The sequence below is a fragment of the Panthera leo genome, chromosome D4 (assembly GCF_018350215.1).
Source record: "Panthera leo isolate Ple1 chromosome D4, P.leo_Ple1_pat1.1, whole genome shotgun sequence".
Classification (NCBI taxonomy): domain Eukaryota; kingdom Metazoa; phylum Chordata; class Mammalia; order Carnivora; family Felidae; genus Panthera; species Panthera leo.
Genome location: NC_056691.1, coordinates 56788804 through 56805407, shown reverse-complemented (window position 1 = coordinate 56805407; position 16604 = coordinate 56788804). Strand labels below are relative to the sequence as shown.

The 16604-nt window shown below is 40.1% G+C and overlaps 1 protein-coding gene across 4 annotated transcripts in view; it reads right to left on the bottom strand.

Annotated features, from left to right (window-relative positions):
• UNC13B (unc-13 homolog B) overlaps nucleotides 1–16604 on the bottom strand; it is a 258600-nt gene that overhangs the window by 231728 nt on the left and 10268 nt on the right. The window contains exon 1 of one of the 4 annotated variants that reach the window (XM_042914013.1): nucleotides 7251–7860. The exons of 1 other annotated variant lie outside the window; for it this stretch is intronic. In XM_042914013.1, the coding sequence (XP_042769947.1) occupies nucleotides 7251–7272 (22 nt within the window). In that variant the 5' untranslated portion in view covers nucleotides 7273–7860. Of the gene's footprint in view, nucleotides 1–7250; nucleotides 7861–16604 lie in introns of those variants that run through there. 2 more of the 4 variants (XM_042914011.1, XM_042914012.1) reach the window with 2 other exon arrangements.

Genomic DNA, 16604 nt, shown 5'->3' with positions numbered 1-16604 from the left:
AGAGAGAAGGTAGTCAACAAATATTTACTAATGACAAATAGCCCAAACTTTAAACAAATTCACATAGCAAAGTCTAAAATACATAGCACAGGCAAAATCCAATTCACTGGCCCAAAGTACAACTTCCAGAAATCCCACTTTTAGAAACTAAGAAATTACAGAACATACTGCTTTTAAGGACAAGAACAATTTATGACAACAGCTATCCGTGGCAGAGGACATTGGTCCTTCGCCCTTTTACTGCTGCCTGGTTCAAAATTTCTTAAATTCCAAACAAGGAGTTAGCTGAGGCAGATGACAATGTTAGGGGAAAAAATAAGGTGTAAAGAAAATACTTGACCAATCTGCTCTTATACCTAAAAATTCTAAAATCATTACTATTTCTACCTTCCACAGTGGCAGTAAACCAAAATATATCTAAGGTCCCCCACAGCCTAAAATTGACCTACAATCAATATGTGTCCTGAATGTCCATCAGAATTCACTAAGAGTTTCCCAGTATTATTCTTTCAGTCAACTAGGTAATCAGTGATGATAAATATAAGTTTTTTTTAATTTTTAAGGTTTATTCATTTTTTCAGAGACAGAGCGTGAGTTGGGGAGGGGCAGAGAGAGACGGAGACACAGAATCTGAAACAGGCTCCAGGTTCCGAGCTGTCAGCACAGAGCCAGATGCGGGGCCTGAACTCACAGATGGCAAGATCATGAACTGAGCTGAAGTCGGACGCTTAACCAACTGAGCCACCCAGGTGCCCCTAAATATAAGCTTTTCTAAGGGTGAGCCAATGTAACAGACTTGGTATACTTCTCATCACTAGTGGTATTATTTTGTTCTGACTGACTGATTTTATTATTTGAGAGAGAGCATGTTCAAGCAGGGGAGAGGGACATAGGGAGAGAGAGAAACTTAAGCAGGCTCCAAGCTCAACACAGAGCCTGACGCAGGGCTCGATCCCACAACCCTGGGATCATGCATGACCTGAGCCGAAATCAAGAGTAGGATGCTCAACAAACTGAGCCACCCAGGCTCCCCCTATTCTGTTTTTAAAACACAAGTAATTCATGTTCAATATGCAAAACAAAATGTTTTTGCAAAAATACTTCTGGAAGTGTATTTTTTTTTTATTTAAATTCTAGTTCATTTACAGTGTAATATTAGTTTCAGGTATACAATATAGTGATTCAACACTTCCATACCTCACCCGGTGCTCATCACGACAAGTGTATCCTAAATCCCCACCACCTATTTAACCCATCCCTCAACCCAATTCTCTGGTAACCATTAGTTTGTTCTCTATAGTTAAGAGTCTGTTTCTTGGGGTGCCTGCGTGGCTCAGTCGGTTGAGCGTCACACTTCGGCTCAGGTCATGACCTCGCAGTTTGTGAGTTCGAGCCCCGAGTCAGGCTCTGTGCTGACAGCTCGGAGCCTGGAGCCTGCTTCAGATTCTGTGTCTCCCTCTCTCTCTGACCCTCCCCCATTCATGCTCTGTCTCTCACATAAACAAACATTAAAAAAAAATTTTTTTTAAAGAGTCTATTTCTTGGTTTGCCTCTCTTTTCCCCCCCTTCGCTCATTTGTTTCTTAAATTCCACGAGTGAAATCATATGGTATTGGTCTTTCTAGGATTTTGCTTAGTATAATGCTCTCTAGCTTCATTCACATCATTTCAAATGGCAAGATTTCATTCTTTTTTTGTGGCCAATATTCCATATTATATATCTCCACATCTCTTTATCCATTCATTGATCAATGGACACTTGGGCTGTTTCCATAGTTTGGCTATTACAGATAGCACTGATATAAACATTGGGTGCATGTATCAATATGGAAGATAATTTTAAAATAGTACAAAGAAGGTCACCTGGGTGGCTCAGTCATTAAGCATCTGACTTTGGCTCAGATCATGATCTCACGGTTGACAAGCAAGAGAGCCCCGCCTCAGGTAAAACACGGGAGCCCCGCCTCAGGTAAAACACGGGAGCCCCGCCTCAGGTAAAACACGGGAAGGATACTTTCATATTTTCTTTCCTTCCTTTCTTTCTTCACCTTCCTTCCTTCCTTTCTCTCTCTCCTTTCTCCCTCCCCTCGCCCCCCACCCTTGGATTCTCTCTCCCACTGCTCCTCACTCACTTGTACCTCTCTCAAAAAATAAATGGTACAAAAAAGATTTAAAAAAAAAAAAAGACAAGTACATGAAATCACAGGTCAAACTTAAAAGCTGAGGTCTTTGGTCTTACTGGTAGGCATAAAATATTACCTATTGGTAAAGACCTGCCTCTCATAGAAGATGCTGATCTGAGATGATGAGGCATATGATTTGCTAATGGGTCCGGCTGAGTGTCATTATACCAAGAAAACAGCAATGAGCAAATCACACACAAAGTCCAAGAGGAAAGCTGATAGGAGATCTCCAAATATAACAAAACCACATACAAGGATGTTCCTGGTAGCATTGTTATAGTAGCAAAATGAAAAAAAAAAAAAATTACATCCATCAATATGAAATTGGTTGAATTATATATGCTTGTAAAATGGAATACTCAGGGTGTCTGGGTGACTCATTCAGTTAAGCATCCAACTCTTGATTTTGGCTCAGGTCATGAGCACCCCTGCCATGTGCTCGCTCTCTTCTAAAATAAAATAAACTTTAAAAAAATGGAATACTCTGTAGCTATTAAAAAGAATGATTTAGGGGCGCCTGGGTGGCTCAGTTGGTTAAGCATCTGACAGGTCATGATCTCACGCCTTGTGGGTTTGAACCCCATGTCAGGCTCTGTGCTGACAGCTCGGAGCCTGGAGCATGCTTCGGATTCTGTCTCCTCTCTCTGCCCCTCCCCTGCTCATGCTCTGTCTCTCTCAAAAAGAAATAAACATTAAAAAAAATTTTAAAGAAGAATGATTTAGATTCATAGAAGGTGATAGGAAAATTAAGTTTTTTAAAGAGGGGAGTATCGTATAATTCAGTTGTAGATTGTAGATATTCATATGTAATGAAAATTTCTAGGATATTCAAGAAACAGTAAAGAGTAGTTACCTATAAGAGAACAAGGACTAGCAGAGTGGAGAACTTTTTACTTTCACTTCACATCCTAAACTGTTTCAATTTATCATGCATATATACCACCATTACAATAAAAAAAATGAAAGCAATGAAAAAAAAAGTTAATGGAATAATGGTAGTGGTAGGAATATGATGATTTTTGTTTTCCTTTTTATACTTTCTTGCATTTTCCCAATTTTCTTTTTTTTAACGTTTTATTGGGTTTTCTTTTAATGTTTATTTTTGAGAGAGAGCACAAGCAGGGAAGGTGGAGAAAGAGAGAGAATCCGAAGTAGCCTCCACACTGTCATGGCAAAGGTCAACACAGGGTTTGAACCCAGGAACTGTGAGATCTTGACCTGAACCAAACTCACTCAACTGACTGAGCCACCCACTCGACTTTCCCAGTTTTCTATAATTAACAATGTATTGGGGCACCTGGCTGATTCAGCTGATTCAGTCAGAAGAGCATATGATTCCTGATCTCAGGGTACTGAGTTCAAGCCCCACACTGGGCATATAGATTACTTAAAAATAACTAAAAAAAAAAAAAAAAAAAGCATTAGCACATATTGCTTTTTATATCCCCAAAACTATTTTTTTGTTTTTGATTTAACAAGTGTAACTTCTGGCTCAAATGAGGGAGGGGGATTCATAGCTCAATTATAAATACTGTGGCAATTACAAAGAAATATGGAAAGACTTCATTCTCAAAATGAGTATCATTTGTTTGGAAAACCTATCATGAACACCTAGATGCCAAAAGTTAAAGAAAATCCTTGATTTAGCTTACTGGAGTTGCTCATGTGGTACTAACCCCTAAGGAAGCAAAGAGATAGCAGTATTATGAGGAAGTTGTGCCAAATTTTTAAGGAAGAACTAAGTGAATTCTATGAAAGGATGTTTTCTTAAAATTTATCAAGTCCTGGGCCGCCTGGGTGGCTCAGTTGGTTAAGCGTCCGACTTCAGCTCAGGTCACGATCTCACAGTCTGTGAGTTCGAGCCCCGTGTCGGGCTCTGTGCTGACAGCTCAGAGCCTGGAGCCTGCTTTAGATTCTGTGTCTCCCTCTCTCTCTGCCCTTTCCCCACTCATGCTCTGTCTCTCTCTGTCTCAAAAATAAATAAAAACATTAAAAAAATTAAAAAAAAAAGTTATCAAGTCTAACCTCCCACCCAATGTCGACATCTCTTTTAGAACACCCTTACCACTCAATTTCTACTTAAAATATCCTAAGTCAAAAAAAAAAAAAAAAAATCCTAAGTAGTCCATTGCCTTCAAGAACAACTCTAATTGTTGGGGCACCTGGGTGGCTCAGTTGGTTGAGTGTTCGACTTCAGCTCAGGTCATGATCTCGCAGTCTGTGAGTTCGAGCCCCACGTCGGGCTCTGTGCTGACAGCTCAGAGCCCGGAGCCTGCTTCAGATTCTGTGTCTCCCTCTCTCCTTGCCCCTCCCCTGCTCATGCTCTGTCTCTCTCTGTCTCAAAAATAAATAAAAACATTAAAAAAAATTAAAAAAAAAAAGAACAACTCTAATTGTTAACATTCTTCCTTACATTACACTAAAATCTAGCTTCTTATAATTTTCAATCACTGGCCCAGCTGTCCCAGTTCTGTTCTCTGGAATTAAGTTTTTTAAACAATTTTTATTATCTTCATCTCCCTCTGTAATTGTCTCAAAACTAAATCTCTCAATTCCTCAAATTGTTTCTACACCCTTCATCATTCTAATCACTTTCCTATAAAGAAATTCTAGTTTCTCAATGTGCCTCTTAGAATCAAATACTCCAAATGAACACAAAATTCCAGATCTGATCTGACCACTCTCATTACCTTCTTTGTCTGGGTCACCATAAACAGTATAAGACTAGTTGCCAGGCAGTATACAATTCATTGTCAAATTAGTGGTACTGTTCATACCACAAATGATTTATGTTTAAAGGAGTTCAGAGGTTAAAGAGTGTAAAGGAGAAAAAGACCACGGTGGACAGGAACTTAGGAAGTTTTCAACAACAACAAAAAGGTAGACTCTAAGTCGAGAAAGGAATAATACATTTTTGATAAGCAGAAAATTCAAAAAGAATATTTTTGGGGGTACAAATGCAGAACAGGAATGAGCAAAGTTAGTGCTAGAGCTAAGTATCTGCATAAGAATAAGCAAGAATACAGGGCCAAAAAGGAGAGCCCTTAACCTGTAGGCAATAAGGAATGATTAATGAGTTAGATCAAGAAACTGACTTCTTTAGATGTCTGGGGATAATTAAATACCAGTTTGCCAATTTCTACATCAGTTTTTACAACTGTTTGAACTTTGACTACAGGGAAAAAATCTCTAATTCAATTCTACTCCAAGATGAACTGAAATTGAGTTATACAATATCATTACACAGGCTTATCTCATAATATGAACAACATTCCTATCTGCCAAAATATAATACAAGGAATATCATTTTAGAAAGATTTATTTTGATCCATTTCTGTAAGTTTCCCCAGAACGAATACTTTACCATTTAATATGAATACTTCTCTACAAGGTAGCTACTTGTTTCAGTAATTAATAATCTTCAAGATCTTCATTCAAAAAACAATGACCTGCTGGCCTCCAATCCCTCAGGTTCAAAAGAAGAGAGACTCCACTAATATAACATGAAAAAGGAAAGAAGAGGTTAGCTAAATAGCAGAATTTCTAGACAATGAAAGTTGACCCATATTAGAACAAATGAAAATAGCAGCAGCTCCTTCTCTGAAGTTAAATTCAATTAAATAGGAATTTCTGGTTTAATAGTGTTCCTGCCTAACGTGTCTTTCATAAAGACTAGCATTGTAATAAGGTATGGCAGTAGGGATTTTAACTGTCCAAGGGACATTGCAAAACCCAACCTCTCCCAAATCCTGCTACTCAACAGCAGGGATCTAAAGGAATAAATAGATTCCCAGCTGCTGAGAGAAAACGTCTTACTAAAAGCAAAGCAAAATTCTCATTAATGAAAAATCAACCATGAAGAAAAAAAATTGTCTCGTAATCCCTGGAAATAGCCAAATCCATTTTGGGTTAATGCAGATTTAACAAAAACAGAGGAAGAGAACAGAGCAAAACAGTTCCCTTTGCCAGTAGCTGAGGGAAACACCTATCAAGGAAATCACAAATAACAATGCTTCTAATCCACTGAGCCAAAAGAAATATGAACTCTATCTAGTGAACAGTACCAGGAAAATGCCCTTGTAGATAAATTCTCCCTCTCACCATCAAGCCACCTTATCCTATCTTGTTCAACACCATTATGATAGGCCATAACTTGAATTTTCCAAGATCAAATTCAATGGGTAATCCAAACCCTGTTTTTTCTGATGAGATAATCTCTAAAATCACAGTCCTCACATGCATGTATTTATTCAAAGCCAGCGTTGAGCTTCTGTATCAGGCACCAGGAATACAAAAACCAGTAACAAACAGTCTCTACCCTCACGGAGCTTAATCCATGCACCTTGCCTCATCTTAAACCCCAAAGCTCTTGCCTTAAAATACCTTCTTAGAGGGGCCAACTGTTCTCAGTGAAAAAGCAATAAAGGCCCTTTAGTTACTGTAATAAAAGCTAATGAATATACACATAAATCATACGTCTTATGTTCGCTCCAAAAAGGAGAGAAGACAACACAACTTTCCAAGTCGAATATGAGAATAAACTTAGCCTATACAAAGAAGCCGGGAACGAGACAAGCAACAGAGGGGTGCAAGCGAAGAAATACACTAGAAGAAGGGATGTGACCGCTGTACCACATTGCGTTCAAACAACGATAAAAAGAACCTGCTACTAAGCCGCCTTTAGTTTCACGGTGCAGGGAAAAGGAAAAAAAGAATGGGAGACTGCCTACTCTTGAACCAACTATTCGCGGTCACCTAGCTAGTCCACTCTCACTAGACAAGAGCGCCAGTCACTGTTTAATAGGATCTGGGCCTGCCAGCCAACAACTCTGTCACATGGCCACTGGAATGGAGAGGTTAACAGTCCCTCACGTGAGAGTGAGGAAAAATAAGAAAGAGTGGAAAGAACTCTTTAAATGTTTATAAATGAGTTAACATAATCTACCCCCGAGGCACGGACGAGAAGTGAAGTTTGGAAAAGGTGGTACAGCAATGCCCACTGGAAGCTTGCGGGGACCCTTCGGCGGCCCGCGTCTTCCTCCCACCCTGCCACAGTCCACACACTCACCGCGCACACAGAGCAGCGACATGGCCGAGGCGCTGGCAAACCGCCGCCGCACCCGGCAGCTCCCTCTTTCCTCTCAGCAGGTGCCGCGGCTGTTCCCGTAATCGGCCCCACAGGTCTGACCTCTCCACATGGTCCCCGTGACAGGCAGCGTCCCGCCGCTCCCTTGAACCCGCTTCAATTCTCAACGTCTGACCGGACTCCCGATAGCTGTGAATACGGGCAAGCAGGCAGGAGACTGGGCGCGGCACCGCGGCGCCATCGCTAGGAGGCAGGAGCTACCGGGACTCTCTCCCACCCCGCCTTCGCCCCACCAGGAATCCGGAGAGCTCCTAGAAGGAGCCAACCCGTGGCGCTCCGCCTCTCAGCCAATCAACTCACGCCTAGTCCGCCGACCCCTCCTCCCATAAGCCCATAAGAGGTGGGGTTTCCTTCCTCTTTCCCTACGTGCAAGAAGACAGCTCCTCCCTCTAATAAGGCTTGGAACTGAGAGGGCGGGGCTTCCCCACACCTGTGTCAGGAGATAACTGATGCCCTCTGCTCCTCCCTCGTGGACAGAGCTCCCACCCAAGATTCTTTTGATTGAAGAATGTTCATCGGACTTCTTTAAAGAGTCTATCCATTGGAGCCCACCGAGCACCTACTTATGGTAATTTAACAAGATCGTATCACGGGCAAGTTTTAATTACCAACTACAGAAAAAAAAAAAGGAAAATAACTGAGTGAGCATAAAGTAAAATGTTTGGAGACTTCAGTTCTGTTTGTTTTATTTATTTTGGGGGGGGGGGGGGGGACAGAGGAGCCAAAGCGGGCTCTGCACTGACAGCAGCAAGCCAGATTTGGGGCTCCAACTCACCAACCATGAGATCATGACCTGAGCCAAAACCAAGAATGGGAAGCTTAACCAAGCCACCCAGGCACCCCTTGGAGACTTCAGTTCTTATCTAGATCTTGTTTCCTTTTAAGTTTATTTATTTTGAGAGAGAATGCACAAGCAGGGCAGGGGCAGAGAGAGGAGAGAGAGAATCCCAAGCAGGCTCCTCACCATCAGCACAGAGCCCCACAAGGGACTGGAACTCACGAACTGTGAGATCATAGCCTGAGCCGAAATCAAGAGTTAGACGTTTAACCACCTGAGGCACCCAGGCCCCCCTAGACCTTTTTTTCCTGCATGCTATTGTATCTCCAATGTCTATAATAGTACTTGGGACGTAGAAATCAGTCCGTAATATTTACTGAATGAAGGATAGAGGGAAGATAGGCATTTTAAGCTACGACTTCTGGTAAGATGACATATGCACATATGAGGAAGTGAAAAAGACCAGAGCAGAAAACATGAAGACCCGTAGTATAATGCACAGATCCAACACCCCCTCCATGCCACAGTTCTGATTCAATTGGTTTGGGCTAAGTCTCAAACTATTTTTAAAAGCTCCCCAGGTGGGGGCGCCTGGGTGGCTCAGTCAGTTGAGCGGCCGACTTCGGCTCAGGTCACGATCTCGCGGTCTGTGAGTTCGAGCCCCGCGTCGGGCTCTGTGCTGACAGCTCGGAGCCTGGAGCCTGTTTCTGATTCTGTGTCTCCCTCTCTCTGACCCTCCCCCGTTCATGCTCTGTCTGTCTCTCTCTGTCTCAAAAATAAATAAATGTTAAAAAAAAATTTTTTTTAATAAATAAAATTTTAAAAAAAAGCTCCCCAGGTGATTCTAATGTGATGCCAGGGCTGAGCACCATTAGAGGACATGCTTTCTAAGGTTTCAGTAGCCCAGCTTGGGTGTCAGCATTTGCAAGCTCTTGGTCCCATAGGATTCTGCCTGCTAGACCCAGGGAGTGTCCGTCAATCTAACATGGTCTTTGCCCTCCAAAAACAAACCTATCAGATGATTTTTCTCACTGGAAAAGTTGCTATGAGAAAGTGACCCTCCAAATGCTATGAAAAGTTGCTATGAGAAAGTGACCCTCCAAATGCTATAGCAAGAGCCTAAAAAAGACGACTTGATCTTCCTAGTGCTCACCCAAATTTGGAATAATAATCCTGAGGAAGATTTTGACCAGGACACTCAGCCAGCCCACTCAACACAGATGCTGACCATAAAAATAATGGGCATTCTCTGGGCTGCTGGAGGTTGAACTACCTAGCTATTTAGCCCAGCTGTTCTTTATAAAATTGTGAAGCGCATGAACTTTGAAGCCAGTCAGATCCACCTGGTGTATTATCTATTGTCATGTAATAAACTACTCCAAAATGTAATGGCTTAAACATTTATTATCTTATAGTTTCTGGGTCAAGAATCTGAGTAGGGCTAGATTGGATCCTCTGGTTCAGGTTTTTTTACAGACTGCTATCAAAGCGCCAGCTTGATTGCAACAGGATCCACTATCAAGCTCATTCATGTGACTGTTAGCAGGACTCAATTTCTCTTCAGCTATTGAACTGAAAGCCTCAGTTCCTTATTGGCTATTGGCTTGTCTCAGTTCCTTGTCTGAGACAAGATGGCTGCTTCATCGAAGCATTCAAACTGAGAAAGCAATAGAGTCTGCTAGCAAGATGGAAGTTACAGTCTTTTTAACATAATCACAGAAGTGACTTCCCCTAGTTTTTGCTGTATTCTATTCATCAGAAGCAAGTCACATTTTAGGGAAGAAGATTACACAAGGAAATGAATATCACCAGGAGCTGCCTCATTGGGGCAGCCATCTTTGGGGAACCATCTCAGAAATCTGCATACCATACCTAGATTTGAGTCCTAGCTCTGATACTTGTGACCTTGGGCAAGCTACATGGCCTCAATTTCCCAAAGAATAATGATAGTAACTACTTTATAAGATAGTTTTGAGGCTTAAATGAGGAACTGCATTTAAATTACCTGATGCATGTCCAATACGTGTTTGTTATTACTTAGGCTGTGGATACAAAGGGAGGAATGTGGCTGGGAGGTAAAGAGAAGGTAAGCAGAGCAAGGGTCACTGTCTAAAGGTTGTGATGAAAGCTCTGAGGCATCCCAGTTTCCCAGTTTAAAGTTCAGAGGAAAAAGGCAATGAGGTCTTCTTGCCCTCTAGACACTTGACCAGGACCATTTATACTCATCAGCAAGGTAAGTGTATCTTCAGAAGCAACTCAAACAGGGATAGAAAGCCAGTCCTCCATGCCTCAGTCTTCATTAGTGTTTCCAAGTACAGTACTTGAAAGTTCTCCAGCATTTCGAGTTTACATTTGTGTTTAGCTGGCAGGTAGCTGAGAGCTAAGACTCTAAAATCCAGTAAATGAGAGGGAAGGTGAGAGGGATCAAGGAAAGTAGGTAGTGAAGAGAACCTAAGAATCTCAAGAGGGTAAGACCAAAACACCCAGGTTTGGCATTGTTGCTGCCTCTTTGGGAGGCCTCAGGCAGGAGAGAAAAGGGGACTGGGTAAGAACCCTGATGCAGGGGTTCCCTCTACCAACTTTATGACTATCTTTAAGCTATTCAACAAGGTCATTAAAAGTTTACTCTTTCTACAAGTTCCTTATCCCTTGGGAAATGTCTCCCAATGCCTCCATAGAGAAATTTAATATAAATAACTAAATTAACAAATATTTATTAAGTGTTTCTTAGCTCAGTCTTAATGAAAGGAAAAAGTAAACAAAGCACTATCCTTTGTTTACTATTCCTAACAAAGTTACTATCCTTAAATAGTTTATAAGGTGATAGGAAAGGTCTGTGAAAGAATAAGGAACTAAACTAGGGCAGTAAATATGGAACTGAGGGGGAAGAAAAGGGACAATCCCTTTAACACTTCTCAGTGTTACGGAACTAATGTGATAGAATTTGGCACACAATGACTATGAATACAGTAAAGAATATCCTTTCTTTAGTAGCAAACCATTGGATGAGAAGGCAGGGGGAGAGAGGGAGAGAGTTTTAAAGTCAGGTTGACTGGAAGCATGATGCTACAGTTTTTACTGATAGATAGGAAATCAAGGATGCATAGGTTCTGGGGAAAGATGTTTCCTTTTGAACACATACATTAAGTTTGAGATTGTGTGGTATATTCTTGCAAATAAGTGCATTAGATGATGTGGAACTGAACCCTAAGCAATTAGTCCAAGCTAGAGACAGAGATTTCAATCAATAAAAATGTAACTACTTTCATCTCCATTTTTTATAAAGAAAATGAAGCAAAACTGGAATGCAGCCTAGCTGCATCTTTCACCAGAGCTCAAGCCGTTAGCCATAATGCTATATTGCCCCTCAAATAGTAGAGGAATTCAGCAGAAGCTGTGGAAGGAATCAAGATAAGCTTCACAAGAGAAGTAGCATGTGGAGGAGATGGATCTCAAAGCATGGATAAACCTGAACATGCAAATGTGGAAGAAAGGGTATTTCATATACAGAAAGTAAGTTGCATGAAAAAATCAGGAAATGGACACATTGAATCTGTACTGGCATTTAGGAGTAAGCTGCAAAGAATCTGAGAGTTGGAGCCCTATGGTTGTCAGGAGACTATATAGAATGAGAAAGGAACAAAGGTCATTTATAGAGAACGCCTACTTCTAAGGAGTAGGAAAAAGAGACAGAAAAGGACTGGTCAGAGAGGGAAAACAGGAAAATAAACAAATCACCTGTATAGTGTTCCAGTATAGATCTTATCTCATTGAAGAGTAATTGCATACCTATCCTTTCTTTAGACACAGAGCTCCTCAACAGCAAAGGATGTATTTTCTGTGTCTTTATCCCTAACACATAACACATAGCACACCTGGTAAAGGTGTCCAAAAAAGATTTCTTGACTAATCGAATACATAAATGAATTCATGAATGAGAATGTTTTAAGGTTTGGTTGTTGTCAAAGATGAAAAAAAAAACCTGGACATTAGTCAAGTGATTAGGACAGATTCAATCAGTAATATACTATTGCAATAGGGAAAATAGTCTAACACAAACTGAACTCATCTTCAATTTGTATAGAGGTAACTGGACGTTTTAAAGGGAGAATGGAAAAATAAAATAAAATAAAGGCAGAATGGAGGGGCGTCTGGGTAGCTCAGTGGGTTGAGCATCCGACTTTGGCTCAGGTCATGATTTCACAGTTCATGACTTTGAGCACCACATCAGGCTTGCTGCTGTCAGCATGGAGCCTGCTTTGGATCCTCTGTCCCCTTCTCTCTCTGCTCCTCCCTTGCTTGTGTTCTCTCTCCCAAAAATAAATAAAATATTTTAAAAAATAAATAAAGGGAACATGAAAGAATAGGGTGAAAGTTCATGAGAGGGAGCTCAGAAGAGTCAGAGAAGTTATAAATTCCAAAGCAGCAAACCTAGAGTAGAAATGTTATTCCCATGCTTAAAATTCATGACTTAGCCTGGCATATTTGGGGGTGGGGGTTGTTTTTTAAAGATTTTATTTTTAAGTAATCTCTACACCCAACGTGGGGCTCAAACTCACAACACTGAGATCAAGAGTCACATGCTCTTCTGACTGAGTCAGCCAGGCGCCCCTAGCCTGGCATATTCATACTGTCAAATGAATAAAATTCCACTGTGGGACTATATTCCATGAAAATAATTCAAATGAATGGGAGATAATGTGTGCAAGGATTTGTACAGGATTATCTAAGTAGTGAAATCTGAAAATCAGAATGCCAAACAATTCAATGAACTCTAATAAATCAGTTTATTCATCACTATCAAGTAATTACTTAATATTTATGAATAGCACTGTAATCTTATACAAATGGATAAACATCAGGAGAGGAGGCCATACCAGAGATATAGGTGTTAATGCATTCAAGAAAAATTTATTGAGCATCCACCAAGTACTACACATAGTGCTACAGGTACAAAGAGGAACAAGACATTCCTTCAAAGAATGCAGTCTGGGGATAAACAGACTATGAATAGTACTATGATCATAGTTAAGAGGAAGAAGTGGGTTGTTTGCACATGTAACCTGGAGGTTTCAGAATTGTTTAAATGCTTAATAAGTTGGGGTGTGAGGAACTTAGCAAACATATAACCTTCATGAGGGAAAGGATGTGTGTTTCTCTCTATTAGAAAAAATTATCCAAGACTTGCAAACAAGGAAAAGAAATTACTGGGTGTACAGTTTTAGTACTTGCAATTTTAGTACTGGGCACTATCTAGAGCAGAGACCAGCAAACTTCATCTATAAAGGACCATACAGTAAATATTTAGAGTTCAGGCCAAAAAAAAAAAAACAAAAAAAACAAAATTGAAGCTATTGTATAGGTACTTGTATAAGGAGAGAAAATAAACTTCTACAAGTTTTTCATTGGTAACATTCAAAATAAACCAACAATAATTGAACACAAGTTTTTGGTACTATAGGTCTACCAATGAGAACGATAAAATTATTTGGGGGAGTATATATTTTGTTTACTTGGGGTTCAAAGTATCAGAATCAATTGCAAATGTTCAACTATTAATGGTGATCTGTAATGAGATTTTATGTATCTTGTCTGTTTTTTCACACAGATAACTACTGTCAAATACTGATATCAGTCAATGAGCATGTGATTCAATTGAGCATATTCAGTGCCTGGAAAGCATTTTTAAATTCTATTAGATTCTCTTCTTGATAGTTGCTCAATTTTTTAATGAAATTTTTTAAAACTTTTTAAATTTTATTTATTTTGAGAGACAGAGAGATAGAGAGCACAAGGCAGAGAGAAGGAGAGACAGAATCCCAAGCAGGCTCCGTGCCATCAGTGCAGAGCCGATGTGGGGCTCAAAATCACAAACTGTGAGATCATGACCTGAGCAAGATCAAGAGTCAGACAGACACTTAACCGACTGTGCAACCCAGACACCCCAATGAAGGTTTTTTTGTTTTTTGTTTTTTGTTTTTTTTTAAGTAATCTCTATGCCCAGCTCAAACTCACAATCCCGAGATCAAGAGTCACATGTTCTACTGACTGAGCCAGCCCGGGCACCCCTGTTCCATTTTTGCCCAGAAAATCATAATAAAACTGCACCAATGCTAAGCCATCAAATACCTGTGTAGTGGGACAAATCAAGATATTCAGCTTCTATTTCTGACAAAACAAAAAAACAAAAAAACCCTACAGAAATGATATGATTAATTTTATGAGAGCGAATGAAGTCAACTGTTAAACTACTAGTTTTATAACACATGATAAATTTACATATTTCCCACAAAGTACTTTCTGCAATGAATAACCATATACTTTAAACGCATTACATTTTCACAAACCTTGTAAATTTGTTGAACTAAGCCTTTTTTCTGCTCCACATATATTTTTGCCACTATCAGTCGCAACACAGTTTAGCAGATTCCCTTTCAGGTTGTGCTAAATTAGTGTTTTCTCAACTTCTTTGAAAACATTTCTACCTGTAATTGTTTCATGCAGACTATTCATAGAGGCTAATTCTTCAGTCACTTCAAATTCAGCATTGACTTGTCAAATAAACAACAACTGAATGGTATTGGTAACTGTGGACTCATCAAGAGCTAAGGAAAACTACTTGAAATCATTTGCTTTGGTTTTTTGTTTTGTTTTTTATTTTTTAAGTAATCTCTACACCTGAGGTGGAGCTGGAACCACAACTCCAAGACCAAGGGGCACCTACTGCACCAACTGAGCCAGCCAGGCACCCCTCATTTGCTTTGTTTTTAAATCGGCTATTGTGTTGTTCTTGTTGGGGGAAATAAAACAAACCTGCTAGCAAAAAGCCCCCTCCTTGCCAATATAGAGGAGTAAAAGAACATACTTGATTACTGAATAAGAACTAACAGATTACATATATATAATGTAGCCTGAAAACAATTTCAAAGTTAGGACAAAATCTTACATAATGTATACAGCAAAACACTAGAAAGAACAAAGCACAAGAAAGCCCTAATGAGACAAAGGGCTGCACCTCTTAATAGTCTTCTGTACCTCTCCAAAGAAATCCTTGTTTGCAGAGGTCATTTGGTCCACAACCTTGGAGATGGCTCTACATTGTAAAAACTGGTGACTAGGCTTAATCCCTAGAGAGATTTATCTTTATACTAAAGTTGAGAATAATGATTCAGATTTACCACATCTCTAAGAAAACACTCCAACAGGAGAGAATAAATGATCTCTTTGCCCTTTATAAATAAAGAAAATCATTTTAATTTACCCTTAAACTTCCAGTGTCTTCAATTCAAGCAAGTGTTCTCACCAAAAGGCAAACAGTCCTATGCACATTTTTAAAATATTTATAAATTTATTATTTTTTTAAAAATTTTTTTAATGTTTATTTTTGAGAGAAAGAGACAGTGTGAGCGGGAGAGAGGCAGAGAGAGAGGGAGACACAGAATTGGAAGCAGGCTCCAGGCTCTGAGCTGTCAGCACAGAGCCCAATATGGGGCTTGAACTCACCATCAGTGAGGTTGTGACCTGAGCCTAAGTCAAAGCCTAACTGACTGAGCCACCCAGGCTCCCCTATTATTATTATTATTTTTAAAGAGACAGGACGCAAGTGGGGGAAAGGGCAGGAGGGAGAGAAAGAGAGAGATTGAGAGAGAGAATCTTAAGCAAGCTCCAACTCAGAGGTCCATTCCATGACCCTGGGGTTATGACCTGAGCTGAAATCAAGAGTCAGGAGCTCAAATGACTGAGCCACCCAAGTGTCCCAAATCTATTTTCTTTGGACATATTTCTTCAGCTGTTACAAAGATTTCTTTGCAGCTGGGAGTCCCAGGGAACACTAAGGGCATTCTTTAACTGCCTGATCCATTCAGTGTCCTAAATTGGTGTTGCCTGTGGTTTGGAGGCAAAAGACCTCTAAAAGAGTATGCTTGTAGCCTGGTCCTGCAGGCTCTAATTCCAAATCAGGGAAGAGGATAGCAAGGCAAATGTCAGGTATTCTCATGCCTCTTATAATCTCTCCTGAGGCAAAATTGAGGTCTCTTTAATGACGTACACTTAGAATTCTCCCACTTCATTTGAGACACTATTATTTAACTGAAAGATACAAAGCAAATCAGCATTATCTCGAAACGCAGGACTTTTAACAATTAATTTGTAAATATTAAATGTTCTTTTCCATTATTGCAATATGCAACCTATCTTCTGGGAAATGAGGCATGCATATCTTAAAGTAACTTGTTTTGTTTTATTTTATTTTTTAAAAAATGGTTATTTATTTTTGAGAAAGAGAGAGACAGAGATAGAGCATGAGTGGGTGAGGGGCAGAGAGAGAGAGAGGGAGACACAGAATCAAAAGCAGGCTCCAGGCTCTGAACTGTCAGCACAGGGTCCAACGCGGGCTTGAACTCATGAACCATGAGATCCTGACCTGAGCTGAAGTCAGACGCTCAAACCACTGAGCCAGCCAGGCTCAGATGTAAAAGATCTATATGCTGAAAACTATG